The sequence below is a fragment of the Colletes gigas genome, unplaced genomic scaffold, assembly GCF_013123115.1.
Source record: "Colletes gigas isolate AHSC1104 unplaced genomic scaffold, ASM1312311v1 Colletes_gigas_Sc00018, whole genome shotgun sequence".
Taxonomy (NCBI): Eukaryota; Metazoa; Arthropoda; class Insecta; order Hymenoptera; family Colletidae; genus Colletes; species Colletes gigas.
This window is the reverse complement of record NW_025106647.1, coordinates 1342284-1369026: the sequence shown is the minus strand read 5'-3', so window position 1 is coordinate 1369026 and position 26743 is coordinate 1342284. Positions and strand designations below refer to the sequence as shown.

The 26743-nt window shown below is 36.4% G+C and overlaps 2 protein-coding genes across 9 annotated transcripts in view; one reads left to right on the top strand and one right to left on the bottom strand.

Annotated features, from left to right (window-relative positions):
- The window catches only part of LOC122400492 (chloride channel protein 2), a 48312-nt gene extending 35696 nt beyond the window's left edge, over positions 1-12616 (top strand). For 6 of the 8 annotated variants that reach the window (XM_043402002.1, XM_043402001.1, XM_043402000.1 and 3 more), the window contains 12 exons: positions 2930-3215; positions 3289-3500; positions 3694-4214; positions 4300-4534; positions 5060-5222; positions 5444-5674; positions 5852-6075; positions 6176-6367; positions 7740-7882; positions 8248-8425; positions 8776-9003; positions 10139-12616. In XM_043402002.1, coding sequence (XP_043257937.1) covers positions 2930-3215; positions 3289-3500; positions 3694-4214; positions 4300-4534; positions 5060-5222; positions 5444-5674; positions 5852-6075; positions 6176-6367; positions 7740-7882; positions 8248-8425; positions 8776-9003; positions 10139-10312 — 2787 coding nt within the window. In that variant the 3' untranslated portion in view covers positions 10313-12616. Of the gene's footprint in view, positions 725-2929; positions 3216-3288; positions 3501-3693; positions 4215-4299; positions 4535-5059; positions 5223-5443; positions 5675-5851; positions 6076-6175; positions 6447-7739; positions 7883-8247; positions 8426-8775; positions 9004-10138 lie in introns of those variants that run through there. The other 2 variants (XM_043402004.1, XR_006259352.1) reach the window with 2 other exon arrangements.
- Positions 12617-12650: 34 nt separating this feature from the next.
- On the bottom strand, positions 12651-19877 carry LOC122400493 (carotenoid isomerooxygenase). The gene is made up of 9 exons (XM_043402005.1): positions 18975-19877; positions 18618-18847; positions 16292-16580; positions 15499-15649; positions 15048-15277; positions 14786-14968; positions 13741-14136; positions 13587-13685; positions 12651-13242 (listed from the first exon to the last, which is right to left on the bottom strand). Exons 1-9 carry the CDS (start codon positions 19155-19157, stop codon positions 13072-13074), a joined length of 1932 nt encoding a protein of 643 aa, XP_043257940.1. The 5' UTR covers positions 19158-19877; the 3' UTR covers positions 12651-13071.
- Between the last annotated feature and the right edge of the window lie 6866 nt (positions 19878-26743).

The following is a 26743-nucleotide window of genomic DNA, read 5'->3' as shown; positions in this document are numbered from 1 at the left end:
TAAAAGAGCCTTTTGGTGTGCTTTTTACCTTAATGTTTTTTTCTCGATTTTTTAAATTTCAAGAAGTAAAATTTAGACAATGTCACACGATCGAGCATTTATTATTTATCCTCAGAGTGTGCAAACCATTCAATTAACAATCAAATTTAATATTTGATACGTTGTGAAACACCCTTCTCCTCCCAATTTTTACCCAAAATCTATAATTCCTGATGTTAGTATTCAGAAATATCAAGCATTACAATTATATTATATTGCTCAAGAAATATAAGCATTCCCTAGTAAATTTTCTTTTATGAATAACTTTTAAATACCTAAAAAATCGATTGTTAGGGCGAACATCCTGCACAGAATTAATTTCCATGAACGTTGATTTGTAAATAGGAAAATATTTTCGACACATCGATGAATGAGGAAACCAAAGGCTTTCGCCGAGTCGAGCGAAATAAATCATATTCCGATTAATCGACGACGATCGATCATGTCTGCTATAGCTAGAAAATCCTTGGCTTGCATGCGATCGAACGTTAATCGATTACGTATCGCGTATCAGATGGAACTCGGTTGTTTTCGTTAGTTTTTGAACGGCGCGACGTTGAAACAAATCTCAAGATCGCAGCAATTTTAAATCTCGTGAGTCGTTAGTTCCGTGAATGTAGCAAGAAGATCCGGATCGAACACGATCGGAGGGTCGTGCTGAGTGATCGTGGATCAGAGACGTTTGGTACGTACCTAGCAGCCATAATCATAACCTTCGTTCGACCAAAACCTGCATCGTGTTCTTTCGAAATAATATTAACGCATTGCACACCGAATCGATAACGAGCTTTGAATCAATATTCATTTTTCTTAAACGCGTTCTACATCTTATTATCGCTTTATCGAATGTGCAGAGCATGGCAAAGGAAACCTGCCAGTTCGAGAAACGGTTTGCAAATATTACAAATTGTATTTGCAACGCGATAAATAAAACGTAATACGTGTCGCGTCAATGGCTTCTAGTCGTGTCAAATTAAAACGACGCCTATTACGTAAGTTTATTCCTGTACTATTTTTATTCCATGCAAATGCTGTACGGATTTATAAATAGAATTTATCCAGACGAGTCTAAGTGGCTGTCGTAAACCAGGAGCTCGTTGCATCTTGCTACTTTCTGTTTTCGAGACACAACCACTCGAGGTTTACGCGTTACATTATATTATTTTAATGGACGCTTCTGGTTCGTCTCTAATTTCACTCGTGTATCCGCGATTCTTTGAAAAGCTCTGAGAAAATGCCAGGATGATGTAGTTACGGATTCTTGGCATTCATTGTACCGATTTTCGATTCTGGTATGTCAAATGTAAGAGAAAAGGAACTTTTTAAAGACAGAAATGCAATGCTTTTGCATGATTCTTCGACCAAGTTCCCCATTTTTGGGTTACCAACCTCTAGTTTTAGGATGCTCATTAGGATGGATCTTATATTTGATTATCGAAATTTTTATGTGCAACCCTCTGGATTTGTTTACCTTGATAAAAAAATAATTCCTATAAAAGGGAAAGTCAATAGGACAATGAGAAAGGGTGCCACAATTGACTTAAAAGTTTTAGAACTTCAGAAATTTTACTCCAATTCTATCTGTAATTCTATTTTAAAATTTCGGTTGAAGAAGTTGTTATTATTTAATACAAGGATTATTTAATTATAACATTTATCTATAGAGACTACTACTATAAAGAGCTAAAATGCCTGGGGCATCCCACCATGTGAGGTAAAATGAATTTCTTTTAAGTAATGAGGAGAAACTAGGAATTCAAAATATTTGTATTTTTTTGGTTTTATACATTTTAGCTTGAATTCGTACCACCGTACCAGCAATTAAATTTATAATTTTTAAATAATTTATATAAATAGAAATACATAGATGAAGCAATAAGTAATACAACACTTCAAAAATTCTTATAGCATTATCTTTCCTTAACCCCGATATTTTTGCAAAAACGAAGAAAAAAATGATTCGAACCCTTGAAAACGAATCAGCAAAATTTAAAGAAGTTATTCATTCATACAAAAGACGTAAAACATTATACAAATGTTACTATTGATAATTTCATTTCTACCCAAACGTTAACATTTTTTTCTCGATTTCAAATAAATACAGGAATTCACGATATCCTACTAATTGTAACAGAATATAAACAGCGTTATCCTGATATAGACAAAAAGACACTAAGTTAAAATTTGTAATAAATATGAATATTTGCAAAGTTATTTCTAGTGTCTTGTACCTTTTTCCTTTACATGCAAGCGCATTTTGACTTTATACTCGGTAATCAAAATTCAAGGTAACATAAGCGATAGTCAGTGAGTATTAGCCATCGTAACACTTAAATTAAACATAAACAAAATTATTAAATAATTTTATTTTTGTATTCTCTGACGTTATATTATTTTCATACGAAATCGAATTTATGTTTGAACAAAGATTTTTAATTTTTAATAAATAACTTTTTTCTGTTACAATACATTATAGTTATACAGATTTTAGTCTAAATTAACCTGTACCAATCAATGATGTGATAAAATTGATATTTTCCTCTCTTTAATGAAATTTAATTTTTTCACATAAACGAAACCGTTGTGGCACTTCTTTTTGTTATCTAATCGATTTGATTTTTGTAGAAATTATTTTTTTCTAAAATCGCACGATTAAAATTCTAACAAAATTTTTGACCAAGAGTAACTAAGGTCCATCCTAGTGTTCATGGAAGAATCATGATATCACAAGCACATATGATTTCAATATCAGCCCCTTAGACTCGCATAAAACCTTAATGTTTGAAAGAACGCTAAATCGATGAGGTTACAAGGCATTACGTGCACCGTGGAAAAGTGTTTGACCACGGTTGAGGTGCAGAGGTTTGATAAAGAATGATGATGCATCCAGATGTATGGTCGCTACACGAAGGACCTGGGTGAGTTCGCAAAAGAAGAGGCACGGAAGCTCAAATACTACGAGAAAGCGCGACGGAAGTATGACAAGACTACGGCGGAAGGTCTCGGAAAGTCGAGCAGAGGACCTTTGTGCCGGAAGTTGCTGGCGCTGCTGGCCTTCGCTTGGAAACACACCGGTGCCAGACTGGGCGAGGACTGGGTCTTCCTTGCTCTGCTCGGTGTCATTATGGCGCTGATCAGCTACGCCATGGACCGCGGCATCTCCATGTGCAACAACGGTCAGTGTTTACATCAAATTCTTCAACCAGAATTATACTATACAGTTCGTTAACTGTGTTCTTGTTTCACTAGCTAGGATATGGCTTTATCAGGACCTCACGCATCATCCAGCGCTTCAGTACGTAGCGTGGGTGACACTGCCAGTCTGCCTCATCCTCTTCAGCGCCGGATTTGTGCACATCGTTGCACCCCAGAGCATAGGATCCGGGATTCCAGAGATGAAGACTATCCTGCGTGGCGTGGCCTTGAAGGAGTACCTCACTTTCCGCACACTAGTTGCTAAGGTTAGTCAATAGATACAACAGAGTACCTCTGCACTGATCCAACTAGTCCAATACTGCACCGAAGTTAGGTACGCAATTATCTTCAGTAGCGTATTTTGTCCAACAAGACGAATCAATATTAACAGTCAAATTGTATAACCACCCGTCCGCCATCTTGTTTTATTGGACAAGTATAGTCCTAATTTTGTAACAGGTGATAGGTTTGACCGCGACTCTGGGCTCCGGGCTTCCCTTGGGCAAGGAGGGTCCGTTCGTGCACATTGCCAGTATAGTGGCTACCCTGCTCTCGAAGTTGGTCACCAGCTTCCAAGGGATCTACGAGAACGAGAGCAGAAACTGCGAAATGCTGGCCGCGGCGTGCGCGGTTGGGGTCGCTGCCTGCTTCGCAGCACCCATTGGCGGGGTCCTCTTCAGCATAGAGGTCACCACCGTCTACTTCGCTGTTCGAAACTACTGGCGCGGATTCTTCGCTGCCGTCTGCGGCGCCACAATGTTCCGATTGCTGGCCATCTGGTTCCAGAGGGAGGAGACCATCACCGCCATGTTTGCCACGAATTTTACCATGGACTTCCCCTTCGATCCCCAAGAGCTGTTCGTCTTCGCTCTGATCGGTGTAGGTAGCGGCTTGGGCGGCGCTTTCTATGTCTGGTTGCACAGGCAGTACGTCATTTTTATGAGGAAGAACAAGAGCATGAACAGCTTTCTGCAGAAAAAGTGAGTTTACACACTCAAAATAACAATTAACAATAATTACTCGGTACTTAATGCATTTCCCCCTTATTCCATCGAATTGTTGCAGTCGTTTTTTATATCCCGGTATCGTTTCCCTGCTGGTGTCGTCCGTGTCGTTCCCTCTGGGACTGGGTCAGTTCATGGCTGGTGACTTGAACACGCATGATCAAGTGTACGGCCTGTTTACCAATTTCACTTGGACCAAACAGCACCTTGGCGTCGAAGAAATAAATACGGTGAAACACTGGTCGACCACGTACACCGATGTGTTCACCGGACTTTTAGGTTTCGTCGCGTTCACGGTAAGATCAGACGCTTTCGAGGACGATTCTGTCCTCTGTCACCCCACTCGACCCTCCCCCCGTAAATACCGGACGCTAATATACGGAAGGTTGCAAGATATTCGAATTCTTCGAGCGAAAAGGAATCGAAAAGTCCTTTACCGTTTCGTAATCCGTGGCTCCGTTCCGATATACGAGCAGTGAAAGTTTCCGCGTGCGAAGACGTTGGCCGCGCGACTTTAGTACGCAGGCGCGCAATCAGCTGACTAGAATACAAATGGCGCGCGCGTTGGGCAAACTTGAACTACTTGTATCTCGAAAACGGGAGTTTCGATCGTAAAACGGTAAAGGACTTTTCGATTCCTTTTCGCTCGTAGATAAATAATATAAATCATTTCTTCGTTTATACCAAAACCCATTGAACTTATACTCGCGAAATTCAGCATGAAACTTTTACGGTGGATAACAAAATGGCCGCTGTTATCCGCCGTTGGAGGATCAACACTTGTGAAAGTCCTCAATCGAACAAAGGACTTTTGATTTCAGTTCATCTTTTCCATTATAAGCTCGACCGTTCCCGTGCCATCGGGAATTTTCATCCCCGTCTTCAAAATCGGCGCTGCGCTGGGTAGAGCGGTGGGTGAAGCCATGGCCCTATGGTTTCCTAACGGCGTTCGCTATGGTGGCGTCATAACTCCTATTGTACCAGGTAATCCCAACTCGAATACTTGGAGAAATTCTAGTTTTAATGATAGGGTAACCATCCCTATTGTGTTCCCTAAAAATTAATTTACATTTTGTACATATCGATTTGGTAATTGGTCCCTGATCTTGTCTTCGCTTTTAGATCTTGTTATTCTATTTCTATTTCCGTTTGCCCATCGTCCAAGTGTTTGTTTCTGATCATTATCGAAGGGAATCGCGTTTTAGGAGGTTATGCCACCGTCGGAGCAGCCGCGTTTTCCGGCGCAGTGACTCACACAATCTCCGTCAGCGTCATAGTCTTCGAGATGACTGGTCAAATCACTCACATTGTTCCTATCATGATAGCCGTACTGATCAGCAACGCGGTCGCCGCTCTCCTTCAGCCTAGCATATACGATAGCATCATTCTCATCAAAAAGCTGCCATACTTGCCGGACCTGCTGCCCTCCAGTTCAGGTGGGTCTATCAATTTCTGCTCGTCTCGATTTTCGTCACTTTAAGCCATTTTTCTTGTTGCTTTCGACAAGCTTATCGAAGGAAAATAGCGAGGTAACGAACCATATCGGTTAAACGAGATTCTGCTGTAATTTATGTTTGAACAAAAGTGTTGAGGATGATTGGTAATTATCACAGGGATGTACAACGTGTACGTGGAAGATTTTATGGTTCGTGACGTTAAGTACATTTGGCACGGTATCACGTACCAGAGGTTGAAGGAAATCTTGAAGGAAAATCGAAAACTACGGGGTTTTCCGCTGGTTGACAATCCGGATTCGATGATTCTGCTTGGATCTATTCAGAGGCTGGAACTGATCAAGCTGATCGAGAAACACATAGGACGCGAAAGAAGACTGCAGGTAATTAGTTCGACATCCTTAAACCTAGAACATTCCTTTATTTTTTATTTAATCAAACTGTAATTACTAATTATGAGAATATGTGAACATTTTGTTTTAGGTGGCACAGAAGTGGCACAAAGAGGCGGAAGAAAGAGCTCGTGAAGAAATGGAGCGACAGCTGAGGGATCAGGAGAGGACAAGAAGACCGTCCAGGTTCGAGGTGATCCCAGCACCGGACATTCTTAAAATGCAGAGGCAAAGCGTTAACGATCTAACGATGTCTTCAAACAATGGCGCCGGCCTCGATCACGTGAGTCACGTCTCCTTGACGCCAATTCTCACGATTTGTATACACACGAGCTCGTTGAAGGTCTTCTATACTATCAGAGGTTGAAAAGATTTAACAAATAACTATTTCAAACTGTTATATAGGGTGTTCGACCACCCTTGAGAAAAATTTTAAGGCGAGATTCTAGAGGCCAAAATAAGACGAAAATCAAGAATACCAATTTGTTGATTGAGGCTTCTTTAAAAAGTTATTAACAAAATTATTGTCAAAAATTATTGATAAAATTTGTCCATTTATTCGAATTCTTTTCTCGGAAACCGCGTAGGATTTCGGGGGTATGTCTGTTGATCAAAAATGATTGCAATTCACCCCTATAACTGAAAATAATTTTTCCAGAATGATTTGAAATTTTTTTTTTACCGAAGAATTTAGGCACTACCCTGTCGATTTTTCTTAAACATTCGTTTTTCATTTTTAATAAATTTGTTTGACACGCTGCGGAAATTTTGTCCAATACTTTTTTGTAGGTACCCATAAACTCTACTTCAGAAAACAGTTTCATTGAAAAATATTCACTATTGTAGGACTTATGACCGTTTGAATACTGGACTATTTTTATGGGGTTTTTCTCATTTTGCGGGGTCAAGGATCAACTTTTCGAATATTTTTACGATATCTACATATTCTTGACCAAAATACGCGTCGTTTCCATTTTGAAATATTAAACTCGTCCAATCCGTTCAAGAGTTATAACGTTTTAAACATTCACACGAAATTTTGGGTAACATTTCTGGCCACTCATTATATTTTCAAGAAGGATTTTTTTCTCGAAAGTGGTTAGGATTTCGGGAGTATGTCTATTCACAAACAATGATTGTAATTGACGCCCACAACCGAAAATAATTTTTCCGCAAAATGATTTGATATTTTTTAATTTAATTTTGTTAATAACTTTTTAACAAAGCCTTAATCAAGAAATTGATATTCTTGACTTTCGTCTTATTTTTGCCTCTAGAATCTCCCATTAAAATTTTTTCCAGGAGTGTCCGAACACCCTGTATATGGGTTCCATGTTGCATGTTATTTTGGCTTTTATTAATTCTATTATTGTTCTTAAAAAGAACTTTATTTCTTTTTCGTATTAAAATGAACCGAAATTCTGTGTAAGTTTACAATCAAACATATGATAAATTAGGAAAATTTGATAAAAAGTAAATTGTGTTGGAAAATAGAAAAATATTTCTGTTTAATGAAATTTAAAGAACAGTTTATTTTGTACAAATGGAATAAACTCTTTTTGGTTTCAATTTTTATTTGGTTGTGGTATATATTTTTGGGGAAAAATTCTCAAAGAAAGTTTTAAAAAATGCATTTCATCTCGTATATTTTCCAGCATACCTACCACTCACCGATATTCGGATCCCAACCGAAGAAATCGATCCTGAAAAAGACTAATTCCTTCACTCTGAAAGGCTTCAGCCCCCTAGTCAGTCCAGCTGTTACACCCTACACAACGGTCACTGGAGCGGAGAGTAGGTGAGATATATAAAGTTTGAAACATAATTTTAAAGCACTCAAGGTTATCGTAATTTCTAAAATATTTAATATTTTTATATAGAAAAAATTGTGTATATTCTTGAAACACAGATCTAAATATAAGTAATCAAATTTTGTACAAATATATTTTACCCTTTCTCCTAAAAAATTACGTTTTGGAGTAAAACACTTTCAAGGCAATAATACATTTTTTATCATAAATATCTTGAAAACTATTTTAAATATTTGTCCCTATGATGCTACATTTTCGTAATCAAGATGACCAGATTTACAAATATGTATGGTTTCACTTTTTGCACTCTCTTTCAGAGAGATTTTTTTCTAAGCCTTCCTTACAATTTCAGGATACGCTTGGCATTCGAAGCGATCTTTCGGAAGTCCGCCACCTTGCAGGACGTAGATCCTGATCCGGAACTGGGATCTGTCGTCAGTGCAAGACCTGACAGTCAGGATGGCATGAACGTAGCGCCTCACACGCCCATGCTGGCTCCGAGTCCAGCCACATCGAAGAAAGTGCAACTGGTTAGTCTAAAATAATTGTTTATACACCTATAAATACACAAAAATCATGTGACACTTATGCACAAAAATGTAAACTGGATATAGACTATATCAACTATTAAATGTAACATTAGGTATTAACATTTCACAGTTATTGCAATAACAAAATTGATATTTCACAAAATATTTATCCTAAATTAAAGACTATTTTTATATTTATTATTGTTTAACACATTTTTCTTAAGCAGACACTGTAACATAAAATATTTTTTTTTTTCAGACTTAGACTTAAGACTTAGTACACCATACTAAAGGTTTAGTTCATTGAAACATGTGAAAAATAATGAAAAATAATATTTTATTGTCAATAGCCCCGAGAGAGAGTGATAGACATGTCTGCAGAAGATCAGAAGCGATGGGAGGAGAGCGAAATGGCGTTGGAGGTCGACTTCTCCAGGTGTCACATCGACCCAGCACCTTTCCAACTAGTCGAAAGGACGTCTTTGCTGAAGGTTCACAGTCTGTTCAGTATGGTTGGAGTAAATCATGCTTACGTGACGGCTATAGGAAGGCTGGTCGGAGTTGTTGCGTTGAAAGAGGTTCGTTCAAACCCAAATTCATCATTTTCAATTGCCAACTCGATCCAGGCAGTGGTTCTCAATCTTCGTTTTCTAAATCAGTTGCTAAATTCCATAATTGCTCCACTACCAAGAAACACTACATATATAACTCATACAAAATCAACAAAATCGCAGCTTTTTATATAGATCGAGATGTAAATTAAAGTTGCTATCAAAACCTGCTGTGCCCTCGAGAGATCACTAAAAGAAAAAGAAATCCAAAATTAATTATTTTTTCTTAGAATTATTGAATATTGAAGAAAAGAAGAAAAAAAGTGTTCAAGTTTATAATTACATATTCACAGCGCTAGAGCTGTTACACGAGAATAATATTCTTAATAGTATAACACCCACTTTAAGAGGGGTAGTATCACCTAAACGAACGGTATTTTCACAAATTTTTTACAGAGAACATGTGCATTCAGTCGAAATGACTTGTTTACCATATATGAACCATTTATTGAATTTTCGGAAACAATATTTTTTAAACGTCTATGTTCCTTTTGTAACGGAGAAAATGGCGTCATCCTGAAGCATGTACCTACGGTATACTGTTCAACACGATAACTCGAAAACTGTTCACCCAAATTCGACAAAATTTGGTATACACATTCTCAATAATATTTTCTATTGTTTGACGTAAGAGTTTTTTTAATTTCACAAAATTCTGGAAATTATAGCAATGTTTAAGAAATGGATTTATCACCAATATTTTTTATCAATATCTCGAAAACTAATTTTTTTTAAATCGGAAATATGTCAACCGATAGAGAGTGTTATTGAAAGTATGTGTACCAAATTTTATCGAATTCGTGTGAACTATTTTCGAGTTATCACGTAGAATAGCCTATCGTATATGCTTCGGGATAACGCAATTTTCTCCGTTACAAATGAACATAGACGTTTAAAAAAAATTGTTTTCTAAAGTTCAAGAAGTGCTTCAAATATGGTAAACAGGTCATTTCCATCGAATGCACACATTTCCTATAACAAATTCCTTAAAATGAATAATATTCCTCAAGTATAAAAGTTGAAAAATTGATTTTTGGCCTGAAAAGGATGCTTGTTGAGGCCCGCGGGTCCCAGATTAAGAACCTGAATTTAATTTTCGCAGCTGAGGAAATCGATAGAGGACGCGAACGCCGGGATCTTGCCCATGCACCAGGAGTCCCACATCGGTGTGTCGAGCTCCAGCCTGGCGAAAAGCGAGACGGACACGGAAAGCAAAAACGTCAGCACGATGAACTCCATCGATTCCGTCGACTGTGAGAAAGTGGAAAAAGTTTGAAGGGTGAAGCAGTCGGAGGGGGAAGTGAGACGGTGATAAGTAGAAGCAATAATGTGATAGTCGCGTTGCAGAGTACGCGACGTGACCCGAACGATGCGAGAGACGTGTCTTCGATTAAATATTTCCTTACGATCCGCAACCGTGAACACTCCTGGGGAAACTCGACGGCCAGAGTCAGGAGTATTTTATTTTACCAACGGCGAATACGAATTTCACGTTCGTTGATAAACCAAATTCAGGCTAGTTACATTCGTTGGTAAATCAGAGTTCATCAAACCGACGCTATAAAAACTAGAGAATTTTGTGAACGAAAGAACGAATCGAAAATTTTTATTCGTTATTCGTGAATAAAATTCGACTCTGGGTCCACGGATAGAGCCGCTTGCGCGTAGCAACGATCGCTTTCGAACGCTCCTCTCGTACTTAACTGGAGACAAACTATACGTCGCGTTTAAAAGCTACACTTTGGACGGAACGTGCCACCCTGTATAAGTGACGCGTTACTCGCAGTAGAATTTGGATACTTTCGGAGCCCAGGTTGTCAGGTTGACACTGTTCGAACTTTCGGTGCTCCTCGGATTCTGGAAGCTTTTATTTATCGCTCTGAATACTTCTTGACTCCACGTTAACTGCCTCTAGGGATTTTCACTATTGCGTCTTGTTAACTTTGGTCCAGTTTAATTTGCTGCAAGACAATTCCGACAAAAGTTGGTTATCGAAAACTGGGAGTTAATGGAGTAGAAAAGGACAGCTAGTAAAAGAGAAAGGTGGTGTTTCAGTGGTAGGGATGAGCACCAATCATATACGCGGTAGATCGGTTCAGTCATATATCGAACGTTCACTTAAACAGAGTCTCAGATGCGTGTAGACTTAATCAACCATTGGAGAGCATTGACTAAATCGATAGGAAATGGAAGAATCTTCGAGGAAATTCGACTTGGAAGATAAAGAGATTCTTAATTCGAAGGTACTACAGTTGAAAGATTGACGACGATTACCTTTAGGAAAATACACGAACGAGTTGGAAATTCGAGAAGGCTTGAACAGTGTCAACAAAGGGTGTTCACGGAGTTCGTACGCGACAAAGGAAGTTTTCTGAACCGAGGATTTTCATTAGGGTGTAATCTTTCATTTTTCCTTAGACGAATCTTTCCAAACGCGGACGACGATCCTTCTTCTCTCGTTGTATTCTCCTTAGCGTAATAGATATATTATAATAGTGTTGTACTAGGTGCGTGTACGAGCGAATTGTTCGCGATATTAGTGCTCAAAAGATAGTCCGCGATGGCGCACAGAGTGACAAATTAACCGTGTTCACAATCGTAGAACTCTCTATGGAAAAGAGATTTCTTCTTAATCTTTCTATCAAGAGTTTCGCGATTTTATCGCTAAATTAGTTAATATGTCCGACTGTGACAATGCGTTGAAGGTTAGACATTAGAAAGAACGGTGGTGCTCCGTCGACGAGGATCACGAAGGTGATTAATAATGTATTAAGTTCTAGGAAGTACGATAAATTCAGCCGCGTGACAAAGGTTTACGACGCGGAAGATAAAGAATTGGAAACTCACGCTGCTAAATGCTCCTATAGTATATAACTATTTGACCATGGTTGTGCCAACCTATTTATTCTAATCGTTAATCGTTAGCTGTAAGCGCACGAAAGTCACGTAGGTCTATTGTTACGAGCTACGTATGAGATTTGCCAAAATTCGTTATAGACGGTTCCACGAATGTTTAAAATATAATAATGGGAAGCACGGTTGCTCCATGACGCGCCTCGAGCAATCTTTTCACAGATAATTTAATCGACGAGGTGATATCGCGTTCTAATAGAAGGTTCAGCCGTAATTTAAACGTCTTAATTAATCGTTAACTAGGACCAGAGCGAAGGACCGACCACTATCGGTCGCGGACACGGATATTAATTTAAGGCAAACAGTTCGTAGGGCATTGTACATTCCATCCGACAAATACTTTCACGATGCATCCCATTTTGTTGTAAATTTATTGCGTTACACGACATCGAAGCTTTATGCGACACTAATCGCTAAATATAAGTATACTATACAATCGGAGATGACATTAAATAATTTATTATGTTATTTACATATTGTGCTGACGGTGACTATGAACGTCGTATGGGTACTCGTTCCTCCTCTTGTGTTTTTCAATTAACCATTAGACTGCGGATGTTTATGCATTCATGGGAAATTTTAATTCTCAGAAAACAGAACAGAACTCAGAATGCACTTAATATGCAAAAATGTAAGAAATACTTGAAGTAAGATACGAATTATTATATTTAAGGGTTGAGACAACCCCCTACAAAGATCCCATTTCGTTAATTCTATTAATACAAATATAAATTTGCATAAAGATCCGTGGTCTATTAATCGCTATATCATTTTGACAGTCTTTCTGGTATCGAAACTATCACACAAAATTTGTGTGCAGAACGACAAAGTTTGTGTCAAAATCCTTCCATGCGTTTTGAATATTGTAATCTGGTTTTGGAATTGATCGCTATACCATTTGGACCTTTATTAAGACTGTTCAACATAAAAAAAAATAGTTTATGTCAAAGACTTATTTTTTGATAAAGAGAAAAAGTTGAATTGAAGTTGAAATGATAGAAGATTCTGAATTTTTACGCAAACTTGGTCGTTTTCCTCCACCATGTGGAGTGAAATCTAGGTTATATTTTCAATATGAGCTGAAAAATACGTCGCTGGACGTTCTGGAATCTCGGGTTCAGTCTACTTGGCCAAGGTGAACCAGCCATGCAAGCACTTTGGCACCGGGCCAGGAGCGACAAAGGTAGATCTCGCGACTTCTGTGAGAGTCACGGCGTCTAGGATCAACAGACCCACCTGGGTCTCCTTCTCCGACCACACAATAGCGCTCAGTACAACGCCGTCGTCCTCGTTCTGAAACAAATAAGCCAAACCTTAGGAGGTACCCGTTTAACTGTCGCGCTCTCGTAAATATCGCGTTCCCAGAATCGCTTCGAGTCAAAAGGGTTGAGCAAATTTTATTCTCGTACGACAAATTTTCTTATAAACGTAAAAGTAGAGATGCACCTTTTCAAAACATTCCTAATTGAGGGGTTATTCACAATTTAATGAATATTATAGTTCTCCAATTGTAAACTACATTTCTAGGGGTGATTTTACTTGAAAGAAAAGAAAACATTGATATACTTTTTCATCTTCTTTAAGATTTGTTCGATTTTGTTCAAGCAGTGTTTAAACAATATTTTATTGTATTTTACCTTCCCATTGGGATCCGGTACGAAAATTGGCTCACTAGGGTAGACATCCTTCTCGTACCACGTCTTCCTAGTTTTCTTCACAACGTCCACCTTGATGATCTAGAAAGTAACTTTTTATACTTATCCTTAGAAGTTTGAACAGATCAAAAATTACCGTTCCAGGATTCTCCAGGTCCACGTCGCTGGAGATTGCGTAGAAGTAGCGGTACTCTTTGCCAAGGTAAGAATCGTAATTGAGTCGCGGTGTCTCGCACCCTAAATTGCAGAGAAGTTCCGGTTTTAGATAAACATTCCCATTCGAGAGTCTGTGAGCAGATGCTTTTCTTAAAAGATTATTTCTGCAGGCACTTTTGCTGTTCATAGAATTTTTGATCGAATCGTCGATTGGTTCGTCGATGTTTTGAGACGATACTAAGCGTTGATTCACCGTTTTCACTGTTATCAAATCGTACTCTAAGGGTACTGTTAATTGTGGTTGCTTCATCGGTAATACGAACCGCAGAGGCCTGCTCCGGAACATCTTAGCATAATCGGGATTCTCGTGCAAATTCTGTGAACACCAACAGAATGTTTCTTTTTTTTAATGGTCTTTGAAGCAATTGTCAATAACATTAGTTAAATTGAATTTGTACACGTTTTTTACTATTCAGATTAGTAACATAAAATTATAAAATTATCCAAGGCCAAAATTTCTTGAGTGTTCATATTAAAATTAGTTTACAATGGTTGTATAAGTATGTGTTCATTTCATTGGTTATTGATATATGAAAATTGTAAAATACTGAAGAATATTTTTTCCTAGTTAAATAAACTTGGGGCTGAGGCTACTACTAAATTAAATTGAATATTCAAACCACCCCAAGTTTTACATGTTGAGAAAAACTGGTTTTAAATTCGTTTGCAATAGAAAATTTATTCAAAATTAAATATTTTCAGCTACAATGTTTAATTGAAACTAAATATGCTGTATTATTTAGTAATTTCTTTTACGAATGTAAAACCATTTAATCATAATTTGACTATACAAATAAAACGAAAATATTCAAACCAACCCATACGTGTTGAAAAAGACTGATTTTAAATTCATTCGGAATAGTGATCATGAGGTTTTTAGTCCTGTAAAAGTCCTACTCAACTTCTCGAAATCCTCCGCCAGGTCATCAAAGAGTCCGCAAAGGATTTAAAAACACAAAAAGTACCTTCATTGATTCCACGAACATGCAATCCAACATCTTCGCGTCGCGATAACAGCAAATGTCCAGGACCACGTAGTCGCGATCCTGCGTCTCGAACTGGTTGATTATATGAAGATAGAAAAATACTTCCGTGACGAAGGTCCTCTTCAGTGACCCAGTCTTCCTCGAAACCAAGTGTATGAGGGTCTGGTAACGAATAAAAAAATTATTTTAGAAAGTGCTTCTCTTCGTCCCCAAGAACAATAAAGGACCTCTTTAAACTCACGTTTTCATTTTCGTGCCACTTTAAAGCCGCATGCATTGGTTCCTGCCTCACTTTGCAGGATATTACAGTGGTAAGAGAGACCGCCAGGGGTTGTTCGATAATTATGAAATAGTTTTCAGTGATACCAAACGTGTGCATGTAGGATGGATTCAGCAGCCACCTGGACGGGACACTGGCGACGATAGTGGCTTGATCGAACATAGAGAGCTTCTTTTCTCTCCCTGAATCGTCTAGAAACATTAATTACCAACTATTCTTGAGATTCTGACTCGATCAAAGCGTGTAGTGTTTGAAAATTCTCGAGTCAGGACCAGAAACACTATTGGGATTGATTTTATCGATCTTAAATCGAATTGTTTAGCTCAAATCAATATTTATCGATAGAGGTATACATTAGACATCCATAATAAGGCTATTCGATCGAATAAAAAATTTAAAAAAAAATACTAACCTATGACAACACGGCTGGGCATAAAACACACAACATTGTACATGGGTCCACGCGGATTTATGCTCATTCCTATGTTGTAAACGGTTCCATCTTTCATCACGTGAGGGTGGGATGTGTGGTTCACGATGCTGACATAGTCAGACACGTTTATCTGCAAAGAAAGAAAGCTCAATTAGTGTCTAGCTTACAGTAGAAATGTACCAAAACTTTTTGTGAAAAAATTTACGATAGATTGTTTGTCGTTTCAGTCGAGGTTAATATTCGTGAAGTTTAACAGGTTAGAAATGCTATTTTTAAACTTTTCTGGTTACCCAATAGTCATTATTTATGACAGAGAATTTCTTTTGTTCGGTTTATATTATAATTCTGGGTGATTATTGCTGTTTACAGTAATAAAATTTATAAATTTTATCTGTATTAGGCTTGATCGTAAACAAAAGTGAAAACCATTGAAAGTGAGTGAAATAGAGAAAATTGTTCAACGTTTGCTCATTCTACAGATTTTAAAATCGTTCAGAAATCAAAATACATGCATAGTTTTTTTACAAATTCAATGATTTTCATATGGTACATTCACCAATAATCCGTAATCTACCATATTATTTTGTTTTGCATTTTTAATTGCTTCGCATCTTTTTAACGAGTTCAACATCTTTTTTTTAAATTTCGTTTTTCAAGTTTTCAAAAAAGTTTTATGTACGAACAATTAATGATTAGGTTTACAACGTTTGTCAGTTCAATATCGAGGGAGAAAGTAACGACCATTAACGAGGGACTACTGTATTTACCTTACCTTGCCCGTAGTTTCCAAAGTTTCTGGATTTATGCGATGAATTACCGCCGATTCTGCGAAAGTATAAAACTCGTCGCCGAACGGATAGACGGATATCATCGAATTATCCGACTCGTTTTCAGGATTGAACACTGTCGCGACCCTTTGAAAGATACTCTTGCAAGGATCAGGCACAGCTTTCGTGCCAAATTCTGTAACAACTATTCTTTGAGCCGCTTTGTTCTTCTTGTATACGTCCGTTTGCACGAATCTGCACTGATACGTCACTTTTCCATCAGCAATCGCGAATCTACGATTTCAAAATCGAACAGGAAATTTGAATACCTAATTTTTCTCAAATTCGATGAAAATTATATCTACCAGAGGCGTGGGGAGGATCAGAATTTTGAAACTTTCAGGATTTCCAAAAATATTTATGTTTTTCCATTGGCATTGACTGATCGTGATGGTAATAATATATTGGGTAATTAAAATCTCGGTACAAACTACCAAATTATGTAAAAAAATACGCTGCATAAAATTTGAACAAGTTTCTCGAAAATTTTTGCTAATATGAAAAATTGATGGTAATTATTTACTTTAGCGATTCCTCACCAATTTCGATGACCTTGAAATATGTTGTCAAGGTCACTGTTATGAAGATTTTTTCTCTATACATATAACCGTCGCTCGGCCTTAGTTTCCGAGATTTTTCGTTAAAAAGATCGCTGCTACTACAATGAATTCTGTCTATACGCGCGTGACTGTGGCAGGGTGTGTGTAAGCGTTGAATCGCCGATTGTTTATTGTTTTTATAGATACATCGAGGCGACCGGCAATGGATGCGTATAACGGATATGCTTAAAAACTCGATTTAAGTAGCATAAAGAAGTCTAACCCAAACCTTACTTAAACCTAACTATTCTACCTAGTAACTAATATAATGGATTAGGTCTGGGTTAGATTTTTTTATACCGGCCGCCGTAAGGCGGTCGGCCATGCATTCATTTTCTATTTCAATTTTCTTTCTTTATATCATCATTATTTGTATACTGGTATTTGAATATTGGTTTGTACCAAGTTGATATGGGGTAAATATTATGATTGAAATTTTACATGACACTTTTGTTTGTAAGCAGTTACAGATACGGTATTTCACGAATCTGTTCAGTATTTACAGTTGCATTTTGATTATTACCTTGGCATCAGTGATTATTGAGTACCTTATTACAAGTCCTTAAAATGAAGTTATTTTTTATATAATGGCTGACATTTTTCCAATTTCTGTTAATAATAACGATAATAATAATAATAGTAAAGAATAAAGTTTAATTTTTTATCCCCAACTCAACCAGAGGCTAATTCAGATATAATATTGTTTTTGCAAATATCTCGAAAACAAAGGGCGAGCGGCGGTAACATGTATAAAGAAAAAATCTTCATAACAGTGACCTTGACAACATATTTGAAGGTCATCGAAATTGGTGAGGAATCGTTACAGTAAATAATTACCTTGATATACCTCGATAAAGCTAACTAAACATTTCAGAAAATACCTTTGCAATGACACTTGCAAATAAATTGTGATTTCTTAGCTGAAAGGTAATCAACAATTTTCGTGGGTTCCCCCACGCCTCTGCACGAGTCATTGTCGATGACCTTCGAAGCCTGGCAAATGCAGATTTCGCCTTGAATCTACCAAGTGCATAAATGGTTTACTATAAAAAAGATCAAGCCCGGAAAGAAGACTAAAAAAAGCTTTCGGGTCTTTCGCCTCGACACGTCCTGTCAAAGTTATTTTCCACAGACCTTGATAATTAACGTTCACTTAAGATCAGAGGTTTTCGCGGTCAGCATGAGGCTTCTAGCGTGGAAGCTATAATCAATAACATTCTCATATCAACATTAGCTGTGTAACTACATTCGAGAAAAAAATCGTAACTTCTACTAATCAATTTTAATAGCCTTTCAAAGAAAGTATAAATAATATTTTGTTTATTAAACAATACTTTTCTGTCAATTTGCACTATTTTCAATTTATCTAGTAATTTTTATTTGACAATTTTTTCCAGACTTTAGAGTAGTAGAGTTCCTACATAAAATGTCCTATATGACAAGCAAAAATAAATTCTCGTGATAATAAAATACAAATAATATTATTATTAAATTAATTGATTTTTTTAAAGATATAAGGTGAGCTGATACATTGCTCCGACTTTGCACAATGTAAATATGTAAATATATCCCGCATACTAAGTAAATAAATACAAAACAAAATGGAATCTCGAATACACGGGACACTGTAGAGACACTAAACTTTTCAGACGTTAATCTCATCGACTCATACCGGTGCAGCAAAGCAGAACTATCGAACAGGTGGTTGAAGGTATATTCTCCGACTTTCAGACTCCCAGGCCCGTTTCTCAGCAGAGTGCCCTTCAGCCATGGTGGAATCTGCCCGGTGATGTCGCCGAGGATCGGTTCCATCACTTCCTGTTCGCAGGACCTGGTCCACACGGACGAGTTGCAGTTAGGGAAGTAATTCTTCCCCTTCGAACATTCTGGAACGTCGTCCAGCTAGCAAGGGGGATCGATGGAAATCTCAATATCTCATCACAATATTTATACAACAGAAATTTATTAGAGATGCAATCTAACCAAAAGATTAATTAACTAGATTTGATTTTAGCTACACGACACTCACACGGAATGACGTTTTTGATAATTTCATCTGTTTCTCGGGCAACTGATCGTCGAGTTCGTCGAGATTCACCGAATAGAAGTCACTGGTCGACTTTGATCTACCGCGTTTGATCGATTTCATCGCGTATCGACACCGACACCAGACGAACAACGAACACTGGTAGCTCGCGAGACTTTTGTTCATTAACTTCGATTGTACGCGAATTGATTGACGCTACGTTTCATCCTCGACGTTCTCGTCGACCGGCTCCGTGACAAGCGGATCCAGAATGGACGACAGAATATGGTACACTCGCTTGTGGGTGAAATCCATCGTTCACCTTAGGGCTTCGACGAACGAATGACATTGTTCCGATAATCTGCTGACCTTAAAATGTAGTTTCACCGTGATCCTATTAACGGCACCGGTCACGTGCAATTCCACCCTCTTCCGAAATCATTCCACACCCCTAACACGTGGTCGCCACTCACACGTGGCATCCTTTCGATCAACGTTGATCGTTAACGCGTTAAACGCTATGCTCCTCGGGAACTAATCTTTCCGTTTAAACGGTATCAACACGTAAAGCTACGATTCGTATGATATAACAGTGCTTTTATTTTCTAGAAACAAGATGACTGTGATACCAAAACGACTGACTCATCTAGGTTGGTCGATATTCTACAACGCGAGCACTGGAAATTCGAGTTGCTATTTTCGCCATGAGAAAAGTCGTTTAATTGACTGAATTCGTGATGATTCAGCTGCTTTAAACGCGGCTAAAATTATTCACGGGACGATAATATTGTTGTTTAGCGAAATTCGGCCTTCGCTATATTTATAGATTTTCTCTCCCTGGGTAAATTTACCATTGTTTTTCTATTGCATTTCGAAACGTGCTTCCGGGTCGCAAAACGTCACATGAATTTCGAAAGTTCGCTATATTCCTTTTTTATCGATTGTCAATTCTTTTCATCCCTGTCTTACCGATCATATAAACTGCTTTACCGATTTCTACGGTTACCGATCGGCACGTTTACGAATATCATTTAAATTTATGGAACGTCGTATGGAAATGAAAATTCACGAAGCAGAAGACGAAAATAAAACGCGATACGCAATAACAGCCACATCGAGCTCCTTTATCGTCGTTCAGGGTTATCGTTTCGAACACTTGAAATTCGGGAAAGTGGTACACTCAATAGTGGAAACAGAAAATGTCAAAATATTTTGTTCTATCTTTAAAAATAAACGAGTTGTTCATGCGACACATTTAGAACGCCTTATGTTGTACACGTGCAACGTTGCTCGAATGAAACGTAATTCTGGCAAGGTTATAGTAAATATACACTTAGATATTTCGATCTCTTCTTTTCCTGAAAATTGAAGCAAGATGAAAATCTCTAAATTTTGTATATTATTTACGTAAATAGGTGGAACGTTTTTCCACGCGATTGGACAGCGCGATAGTTCGATTTACTGTCTTTATTGGGAGAGCTGACCAACTCACGTGACGCACCTCTCGCTTCTCCCGAGCACGTGACTGGCACGTGGGGAAGGCATGAGTGCACCGTTTCGCATAAAACTGCACGTATCGTCGGCTGGACGCGACCTTATGCGAGCGCTGGGTGATGTGTCACGCAGAACGCCCGACCCACTTGTTAACGTGCACACAAACACGTAGAGAACAACTGTTAACGCGAAACACGAACACATCCTCCGCGGATTAATTTTCCCAGTTACCTCGTTTTTTCTCTCCATTTTTTTTTATCCACGCATTAATTCAACTGTTCGCGAACGTCAATAGCAACTTCAGATAACGTCACGAACTACCGTTTAACCACAATTTTCACACACAAATTAATTCTCACAGTTATTTGAAAAATAAATAAACCTATTAGGAAATAACATTTTTTTCGTAAGGTATTACGAAAAATGAATTAATTTATTCCCAGTTTGAATTATTTATTTGCCACTTAGTAATGTTTTGTTAAAAGCTAAAACAAATTTTTCCTAGAATAAATAATACTAGTCAATGTTTCCAATAGTATAGTTATTATTTTCTTTATTTACACGTATATTATTGCAACCAGATAGTATCTATATTCCGTTATTGGCAATAAAATTGATCGTGAAATAAATTAATAAATATTAAATATAAATCGAGAAATAAATAAGTATTGGTTAATTGATCAAACCAAGAATCTGTCAAACGATTACTTTCGAAACAAATAACGCCCAGTGAAGAACTGCCATGGCGGACAGTTCGTGAACGCCTTTATATAGTTTTTAAGATTAAATAGCGCGATCTTCATCTCGAAAAGATTACAATTTAGCTGAAATTGTCGCGGTTTGTTTTGTTTCATCCTTGGTACAATTACCTCCAACCTCTATTTTTCTGTGTTTGTTTTTATTCATCCTATTAGTCTCAATTTCTTTCTCGGTTCTTCGAATTAGTGCATAGATATAAATTAACGTTTCTATAAGCTTGCACGAGGAATAAACGCGGAATCAAGGCTGTCGTGATCTTTCTTATCGTTTCGATCGTAAATCATGCACGGCGAGAAACGAGGAGCGACACGAACGAACCGTTTTGCGAATAGTTTCTCCACAGTCACTGAACGATAAGTGCAATTTAACGATGCGTCGATTAAACATGTATTCAACCTTGGAATATTTCCACCTGATTTGCTGAACTATTTTTCAGTACTCGGTTGTTTTTCGTGACGATCTATGAAAATCTAAAAGTCAACCTCTGTGCATCAAATGCCTAAGGGAAACAACAGCTGGTGTCGATGAGTCGTGGAATTAATTAACACTTTTATAGAAATGTTGTCGCTTTGCTACTACGATACGGAATATGTAGGAAAAATTAACGCCTGGATTATCTTTCTGAGAACGATGGAAGAATTTTTCAACGACATTCACCGTTATTATATTCGTGTGTAAATAATTTCTCTATAGGATTTGTGAGCCCCGTTTGCCTTATAATGAAAAGTAGCATTCCTAGTCAAGTAACACTAACGGAATGTCTGGTTTCAGGTATTATGAAGTTTGTTGACTCTCAGAGATGCCGAAACTTGTGCGCTCCTTGAAAAATATGCAACGTTAAAATTTTAGTTAACACTTAAATTTAGGATTTTTTTTGTTATTTTTTTAAAGAATTTTTATTATCTACAAAACGTGTATCGAAATTCATAGAAATTTCTTTTTTCAGTTCCCTGGATATTATATCAAAAAACTGTAATAACAAATAATTAAATTTACAGTTATTAATTGAAATTAATAATTTAAAAAAATTTTAGATCGAACAAAACATTTCGATATTTTATATTTTTATTTTTTGAATTTTTTGCTGGCCTATTTCTAAACATACTTTAAAGCCATAAGTTGTACAGGTATATACATTATTCAAAGTTTATGATAACATTCGCGATATGGAATAGTTTTACATTATTTTCGATTCCTTATGTTTGTAAAAAGTACATATCTTCGGTCGACGTGATATTTTTCTATCCCTTCTGTGGCGAAAAGTTTAACTATAATTATTTTGGATCATGTTTGACGTTTAATTTTTTTTTGTCAAAAATGTGCAAAGTTATTTCTTCGAGCTTGAGCTTTTATGAAACTTAATTTCATGACTTGTAAAATGACACAAATTTGGAGAATAGAATATAGATTAAAATTGGACACCCTGTATGCACGCTAATGCTTTAAGCAGCGTGTACCTACGCGAGTTCAGCATTTCGGATAGCTTCGTCAGCTTCGTTAAAAAAGAGAATTGTTTGCAAATGGCATACGAGCTTGAATGCCGTCGTTTACTTTTGCCAACGACCTTTGCCTTCGAATGACGATTCATGATTCATGTTTTGACAACGCGTGTCGACAATGCTACCGAGTAGTCAGCCAGATTCATTTCGTTCTTACTTTCCTATTTATAAGAAATAGTAATGAAAACAAAAATTCCAAAGAAATTTCTTTACGCTTCGAATCGATTATTTTTCGACTATTAAAGAAACTAGAATGACTGCGTACAGTAACTCACGAGATAGATCACAAGTTTCCAGTGTTGTTGGAATTATTAGAACTGTTAACACTTGCACAAACCATTTAAATTGCATTTCTTTACTGCAAGATAATTGCAAATAAAGATACTTTCACTTTTTTACAATAATTGAGTTTCATAATTTTAAACTACATGCTTGAACGTATTTCAGTGAATTTTTACAGAATTTCATATGCATCCAGAACATATTTTGCTATTTACTAACACCACATTCAACCATGTGTTACATACCATATAGAAAGTATTAAACACATACTTAAACATCTTTCAGTGAATTTTTACAGGATTTTTTATTCATCCAAAATGTCTACAAATCGTGCCAAACTTGAAAGACATCCAAATAAGGCTAAATTGATTTTTCTCATTTTTAAATATTATTTTATCACAAACAGTCCAGGTATAACACATTTAAGTAAAACAAAAGAAAGAAGCGTTAGTTAATACATATGATATAAAAATAAAAACAAAATATTTACTAAATTTCTGTGGAAACATTTCAACCATATGTTACATACAGAGAATGCTGATTTTAGATACTGAAAAATAACTGCAAATAAAAAGATTCTTTCACTTTTCTTCAACATGTGATTTTATATTCTTATACTACATACTGAAACATGTTTCATTGAATTTTTCCAGAATGTTTTATTCATCAGAAACGAGACAAACTTGAATCCAGTTTGCCTATTCAAAGTTAATTCGTGTTAGTTGTCCTGTCTCTCTCGATCGATTGGAATTGGTTTAAAGATCAGAGGCTTAAATCACTTATAATGGCGATTTATCGGCATCGATAATCATTCTTGAAGGCTGATCACGGCACATGTGCCTATATATTGTTCCTAGGAAGATCGACGACAGTTGTTAGAGCGACAAAGTTCTCCTCTAATCGCGTTAATGAAACAACATGATAATCACGTACACATCTGACACAACCATCTGCTCACCTGTTGACGAGTTACCAGCTTTAGTTTAATATACTGTTTCTTAACAATTAAGTTGTTAGGATCTTATAGACGATTCGAACGAGTTATTGCGTAATCGAGCATGACAAGAATACGTGATTACGACTCTTAGAAATAGTGTAGATTCTTAACTGAAAATTTACAACGTATCTAAGGTTATAGTAATCAAACTGGAATGTTCAGTGCAGAGTTGCATAAAGTGGATGTAAGAAACATTTGAAATACAGTGTTTCAGACGTTTATCGTATCATTGCCGTGCTTTTATCAATGTCAATATTCGCCAGGAGATCTCTACTCTGTCCACTTTCTTCTGTTTCGATTGCAGATATATTCATTATTAACTGTTACTTATTCTTTACACAAAAATATTTCATTTGATTTTTATTCAATTTATACATTGAAAATTTCAAGTGCATTTTTTTCAATTTGTGCATTGAAAAATTCTCTATATAGAAAATTATTGAAAAACGAGTATCCAGATTTTACAATAAATAATACGGTGGGTTATATCGTAAAGAAATATTTAAATCGTTCAAAAGAAAAGATAATCCAAAATGGCGCATGTATCATTGACCAAGTTCTATATAAAATTAACAGTATTTGATATTCTTATAGCAAAATATATTCTTTGTTCAACACGTGAATGTTCAACTACAAATCGAATAATTTGAATTGAAAAAAAAACACAAGTTTAGCATATAATTGGAATATTAAAAACTGCATGAGTCATATTTTTCTCTTATTCGATGACACATTTGACTGCCACGTCAACCATATTTGGATGACTTCTCACTATGGAATTAAAACAATTCTAAAGTTGAAATGTTAAAGGAAATAAACTTGAATAAACTGTTAAACATTAGTCACGAAAATAAGTACTGAGTCAAATTTTAGCTTATGTAGTTTATAATAAAATTAAAATTTTGGTCTGGCATTCAACGTGTTACTTTAAACAAACTTATCTCGTTTCTGTCAATAATTCCTCTATTTTGACAAGCATGTTTCTACGTTTTTCCTCGTTTTGAGATTAAATGGACATTTTCCATGTCTACCTCGTTCATTTTAAATTGCAAAAACAGAAGGAAAAAGGCCCATCTAGCGTTTGATAAGTTTGTCCACTATTGAGTATCGAGTCAAATTTTAGATTATGTAGTTTAGAATAGAATTAAAGTTTTGGTCTGGCAGTAAACGTGTTAATTTAAGCAAGAAATCCGTATCTCGTTTCTATCAACAATTCCACTATTTTTACAAGTGTGTTTCTACGTTTTTTCTCGTTATGAGATTAAATTGGTATTTTCCACGCCTACCTTGTTTGTTTTAAATAGCAAAACAGAAGTGTGTATCCAGCGTTTGGTAAATTTGTCCCACTGTGGAGTATATATTGCGGAGCAGCTGAGATCATTAGTCACTCTCGGTATTATTGACCACGTGCTGCTAATTACTGAATCAATAAACGTCCGGGAGTGGTGAAGAAAGCAACGATGCGTTCGTAGTTTGCTATAACGCTGGCCAGAGATATCGAAATCCTTTGCGGCGGGCTGATAAACGTATTTACATCGCAGCTTCTTTTTCTCTCGAGTTATCGAAACCACTCCACTTGTCGTGAAAGCTCGAAATCGAGTTCCATTATCGTTGTTTTCGCTCTTCGTAGACACTGGTCGCGAAAAGTACTTGAATTTTACAACCAGGATTTAATTTACAACTCTATTCCATCGAGCACACGTAATACTGCAATTTTACAACTGACCACTTAGAAGACATTTTAGTGGAGGAAATTGTCATTGCTTTATAAATTTTATTTTTATATCAATTATAACAGTCACATTCTGGCTATTGAATTTTTCCAACTGTCCTTGGTTCTCTTTAATCATTCATAATTATTACTGATTGTGTAAATATTTAATTTATCGTATAAGTGTTTTAATTTTCCATGAAAACTCTGAGTTTACTAGTTAATGGAAGCTTTAATTGAACGTAGAATTGACAACACGTACCAGAAGTAATTACTTAAATACACTTTTATGTGTCTTTCAATTCTGCCTCGTTATGGAGTTATTAAGTTTCCTCTTAATCTACAACCCTAGCTCGACATTATAATTCTAGAAAATAAGGAATTCTATAGTTTCTTTGTCTGCCTATTTCTGGTAATAATTAGTTAAATATTACAAAATATAGTTTATTAATATCAGTTTTATTGGAAACATATTTTTCAATATTATAGTATGCAGAATTTTTTATTTTATATTTATTTGCCGATGGATATATTAATATGTATATATATATAAACAAATGATCAAATAAAATCTACAAAGTGTAAATAGCATGACAATGCTTCAAAATGAAAATGAAAAACATATTGTAATACTGAAAAATATGTTCCTAATATAAATGAGTTTAATAAAGTATATTTTGAAAGTTTATTTAACTTATTAATATCATTTATATATACAGGGTGTTCGGCCACCTCTAGCAAAAATTTTAATGAGCGATAGTAGAGGCCAAAATAAGACGAAAATCAAGAATACTAATTTGTTGATGGAAGCTTCGTTAAAAAGTTATTAACAATTAAATTCAAAAATTTCAAATCGTTCTGGAAAAATTATTTTCGGTTGCGGGGGTCAACTACAATCATTTTTGGTGAGTACACATACCTCCGAAATCCTATCTACATTCGAGAAAAAAAATCGAGTAGGTGCTGAAATTTTTCGGCGAAAAAAAATTTTTCAAATCGTTCTAAAAAAATTATTTTCGGTTGCGGGGAT

Coding starts and splice junctions, on each gene's coding strand:
- LOC122400493 (XM_043402005.1), bottom strand. CDS start 19,157: ATGAACAAAAGTCTCGCGAGCTACCAGTGTTCGTTGTTCGTCTGGTGT. Junction 18,848..18,974: donor TATCAAAAACGTCATTCCGT/GTGAGTGTCGTG, acceptor CCCCCTTGCTAG/CTGGACGACGTTCCAGAATG. Junction 14,137..14,785: donor TGTTCGTGGAATCAATGAAG/GTACTTTTTGTG, acceptor TGGTGTTCACAG/AATTTGCACGAGAATCCCGA.